At 40.6% G+C, this 4584-nt stretch overlaps 1 protein-coding gene across 1 annotated transcript; it reads left to right on the top strand.

Annotated features, from left to right (window-relative positions):
- Positions 1-864: 864 nt before the first annotated feature.
- Positions 865-3569, top strand: arf6b (ADP-ribosylation factor 6b). The gene is made up of 2 exons (XM_028566209.1): positions 865-1089; positions 1354-3569. Exon 2 carries the CDS (start codon positions 2008-2010, stop codon positions 2533-2535), a length of 528 nt encoding a protein of 175 aa, XP_028422010.1. The 5' UTR covers positions 865-1089; positions 1354-2007; the 3' UTR covers positions 2536-3569.
- The last annotated feature ends 1015 nt before the right edge of the window (positions 3570-4584 follow it).

Below are 4584 nucleotides of genomic sequence, written 5' to 3'. Positions count from 1 at the left end.
CGATGTAAAGGAACTGCCACCGTACACACATTTAAAGACAGCTTAGGCTTCAGAATTATTTTTTAAATGCCTTTCTCCACATTTCCTCATTGTTCGATGACAAAGAGATATACATTACAGTCTACTCTTCAAGCTGAATAATGTACCAATTATATATTTATGTGATGATGGGAAATTTCCTTGAGAGTTGGTGGAAACCTGTGTCCACTGTAAGGTATTGACATCGGACACAGATTTGACAGCTTAGACTTGAGGCTTGTTTTTGACCCGTTTCTGATATTTGTTTCAATTTCTACTGATTATTAAATGACAAATGAAGTATCACATTGGTACCTATTACATTAGGATACCCAACTTTGGCACTGTGGAGGAATGCTAGTTATTAGGGTTTGCAGATAAAAAGCACAGACATTGAATGCCAGATGTTGCTATTATACATATAAGCATGTCTGTATGCTGCCAGCAGCAAATTTGACATCCCTCGTCAAAACAGACAAAAGGAAATGCACAAAATGATTGGTACATGGGACTGACTGAATTTAGGTAACCTATAACTGCCACAAGGGGGGGATGTTACCCTTTACATACATAGAGAGTCACTAGACATTAAAACATTAACGTTAGATACTGAAAATATTACTAATTGTACTAATGTATTTCCATCAATATGCAATTAAAATGTTTTCATATTTAATGTGGTAATTCAAAAGACACCTAAAAGAAAATAGTAACAGTTTAGAATAAATCAAAACGCTACATTCTAACAATACTTGTTATGTATATGTATAACGTTAATAACTAGCTAGCTAGATCCACGGTGTACAAATAAATAACGTTACATTTTATTTCCTGTCAGTTTGGGTATTTCATTGTTTATGCTAGGAGTCGTGGATACCCCAGACAGTGAGAGCTGTACTAGTAGGCAGCAGCAGCAGCAGCAGCAGCAGCAGCTGAATGAAGTAGAAGAGAGGAAGTGGCGGTTAATGCAGCTCCACACCTTTCCGGTGTAGCAGCACTGCGACCAGCTCGCCTTAAAGGAGAAAGACGAGAGCTGGGTGTATTAATCGAGACAGGAGGGGGAGATAGGAGGTAAAATACTTATATTTCTTAAGTGTTCAACTTAAAAAGGTGTGAGCCAAACGTTGTGTCACTGCCGCACGTAATTTCTATTCAGATATGATTAGTTTGCAAAAGCTAACTACCGTTATCTAGTTAGCTCAAGGCTAGCTTGCTAGTCAACGAGCTAGCTAATGTTAGCTTGCTATGGCTAGCCCTCTTTAGCAGCCATGAGCGGTAACGTTAGCTAGCTTGCTAATTTGGCATGTCTGACCCTCCTCCTAAATCTCTTTTCAGGGGGATAAGAAGTGGAGTTCCATGAGTGGCTACATGTGTTACTGAGTCACCGAGGATTTTGTTTCGAAGACGTCCCTTACAGCACGTTGAAGTTACCCGGCGCGACGCTTGATGGACTAGCCGCAGAAAGCTGCTTTTCTCCTCCGGCAGCGGTGAAGAGAACAAGGGCGCACCCGATGAGGAGGACCGGACACCAGAAGGAACTCACAAGTACCGCGGCTTTTTCGGGGCCTTATATACACACCGTGTCTGCCCTCTACAGTTTTTAATAGCCACGGCCTGTCTCTGTCACGCAGCTTCATGTTGATTTGGGCAACAAAATGAACGTCCTGCAACAGCTGCTGCCAAGTTCTTAGCTAGTCTAACCGTGCCATGTTGTGTATAGGCCCTGAAAACATTGTGATACTCTGAACATAAATGTCCCATCACTTCATAGGACGCACAGACTTTCATGTAAAACGCCTTTAGGTACTGTGTGTTAGGTTTTAACATGAGTGTGCATTTTTGACTTTTCGCCCCACATATGCTCTTCACTGAGTCATGTTTTCACAAGTTAGCCCATAAACGGAAGCTATAGTCAAAGTGAATAATCATCTGCACGGTATCGGACATTTTTCTCGTTAGGAACAAAGTATTTATGCACAATAGTTCAAAATGGGGAAAGTGCTGTCTAAAATATTTGGCAACAAGGAGATGAGAATATTAATGCTTGGACTTGATGCTGCTGGAAAGACAACAATCCTTTACAAACTGAAACTCGGACAGTCTGTCACCACAATCCCCACAGTCGGCTTCAACGTGGAGACTGTCACCTACAAAAATGTCAAGTTCAACGTCTGGGATGTTGGAGGGCAAGATAAGATTCGTCCTCTGTGGCGACACTACTACACAGGCACCCAAGGGTTAATTTTCGTGGTGGATTGCGCGGACAGGGATCGCATCGACGAGGCTAGGCAGGAACTCCACCGCATCATTAATGACCGGGAGATGAGGGATGCCATCATCTTGATTTTCGCCAATAAGCAAGACCTTCCTGATGCCATGAAGCCACACGAAATCCAAGAGAAGCTCGGATTGACCCGCATCAGAGATAGGAATTGGTATGTTCAGCCCTCCTGTGCGACCACAGGTGATGGACTGTATGAGGGCTTGACATGGCTAACCTCAAATTACAAATCTTAATGATTGAGTGCTGACTGTTTTAGGTCAAAACTATAATAACGTTGCAAGTAACAAATAACTTCTCAAAATGAGTATGGTTAAGAAAAAATTGATTATCTCCCTTTTTATTTTAATACTACGTTTACCCATTGACTAATTTATCTTTAACTGGGGTCGCTGGCTTAAATATGCCTGTTCTCTGTAGCAGGCCTATATCACATTCATTGTCTTGGGGCTTGCTTGATGAATATTAAATGAATTGGTCCTAATGTTAAAGCCACAGAGATCACCACCTTTGCCTATTCTTTTCCCTGTTTTGTATGATTTTTCTAATGAAGCTGAAGTTTTTATCTTCATTCTTGGATTAAAACTTGTTTCAGGGTTCTTCAGTCTCTGGTGCATTGAACTTGGATCTTTCTTTTTTTTTTTTTCTTTCTTCTGAGGTGAGATCTTTAAAGTCATGTAGCATACTAGAAGGACTTTGACATTTGTTTTAACACAGTACTGTGATAAAGTATTTCTTCTCAATGGTATTGACTGCTGCAAGGGGGAGGGCGGTGAGGAAAAAAATCACAACCGCTTATATTTCATAGTCATGTCTTGACATCAGAGAAACCAAATTACTACAGACATGTTTTGTTACACCTCCCAGTCCCTTTATGTGGGTCTTGATTGTGCTGAATATTCAACAAATAGGCCTCCAGTAACTCTTAAACATGCTTGTTGGGATGCATTTTTGATTTTGGGTAACACATAGTCAGTTGACTCAATCTTTCCAAAGGAATGTCATTCAGCTCTGAGCTCTCTCAATCTGATACCGCAGTTGATTAGTCTCGGTCTTGGGACATTATATGATAGCCTATATCTGTAGCATGAGTACGAAAGTACAGTAACCCTACATCAGAATCCATCTGTTGTGCAGTCAGAGGGAGCCGTTTACTGGTGAAATGTTGAAGACACCCTGTGGTGCAGCTCTTACTCTTATTTTGACTGGGGAAACCATGTACAGAGCAATGTCATTGTAATGTCTTATTAAAAAAGTGATTTTAAATCTGTTATGTCTGTTTGTTTGGTTTTTCAAGGATTAATGGCAGTTATTGTGACTAGGCCTGTGTAAGTATCTTACTATATAAACAGTGTTTCAAGAATGCTCATATTTCAAAGTAGAAGTCAGTGGCAGTGTTAACATTTCTTTGGGTTTAGTTATATTGGGCAGATTTTTCACAAAGAGTTTATGTCCACCCTTAGACTAAGTTTCTGGCCTCAATTGCCTTGCCAGTAAATGGGGAAAATGTACAAAACAGGAAGTCCAACCGCTGGTCTTTTTGGAACAACAACAGAGCCACATGATAGTTTGCATGAGAGTTGGAGGGGCAGTGGAGATATACAGCTGAATGTGAATTCTTGTTGAATGTTTCATGTTGGTGGCGAGCCATAGTGGAGTTGAAGCTGAGCTGTCAGCTCTAACTTCCTGATTGTGCTTTTGGTTGGGACTAGCATTAAAAAGCGAGTCGCAGTTCTTTTCACTCAGTGAGAATGATGTCTGTTGATTAATGCAGGGATGGTGTTGAGAAAGGGAAATGTAATAGGATAAAAATGTGAGTTATGAGTTGCCTGTGAAGACATACTGGTTGCTAATGAGACCATTTATTGCACTTCTCAAAAGAACGAGTCACTCACAACTAGGGATGCACCGATCCGAATTTTTCAGTCCCAATATCGACGCCTGGGCTTTGTGTATCTGTCGATACCCGATACCAATCTGGTACCGTTGTTGAATTAATAATACACTGTATACCTTCTTTCCACCATGTGGAAGAGACCAAAGGGACCAGACTTTCCTAACTAAACATTACTTTCCTAACTAAGACATAACATAGATGTAATGTATTGAATTCTTATAACAATTTTTCCGTTCCCCGATCCAGCTATTTTGTTAATACTGGGACAGATATCGGATCGGTGCACCCCTACTCATAACCATGTGTTTCACTTTTTTTTCACATAATCATGGGCATAGTGAGTGTGTAATAATGACAATACTACCGCCATTATGTGTATTTATATGAC

The sequence above is a fragment of the Perca flavescens genome, chromosome 20 (genome assembly GCF_004354835.1).
Source record: "Perca flavescens isolate YP-PL-M2 chromosome 20, PFLA_1.0, whole genome shotgun sequence".
Classification (NCBI taxonomy): Eukaryota; Metazoa; Chordata; class Actinopteri; order Perciformes; family Percidae; genus Perca; species Perca flavescens.
This window is presented reverse-complemented; position numbering and strand designations above follow the sequence as displayed.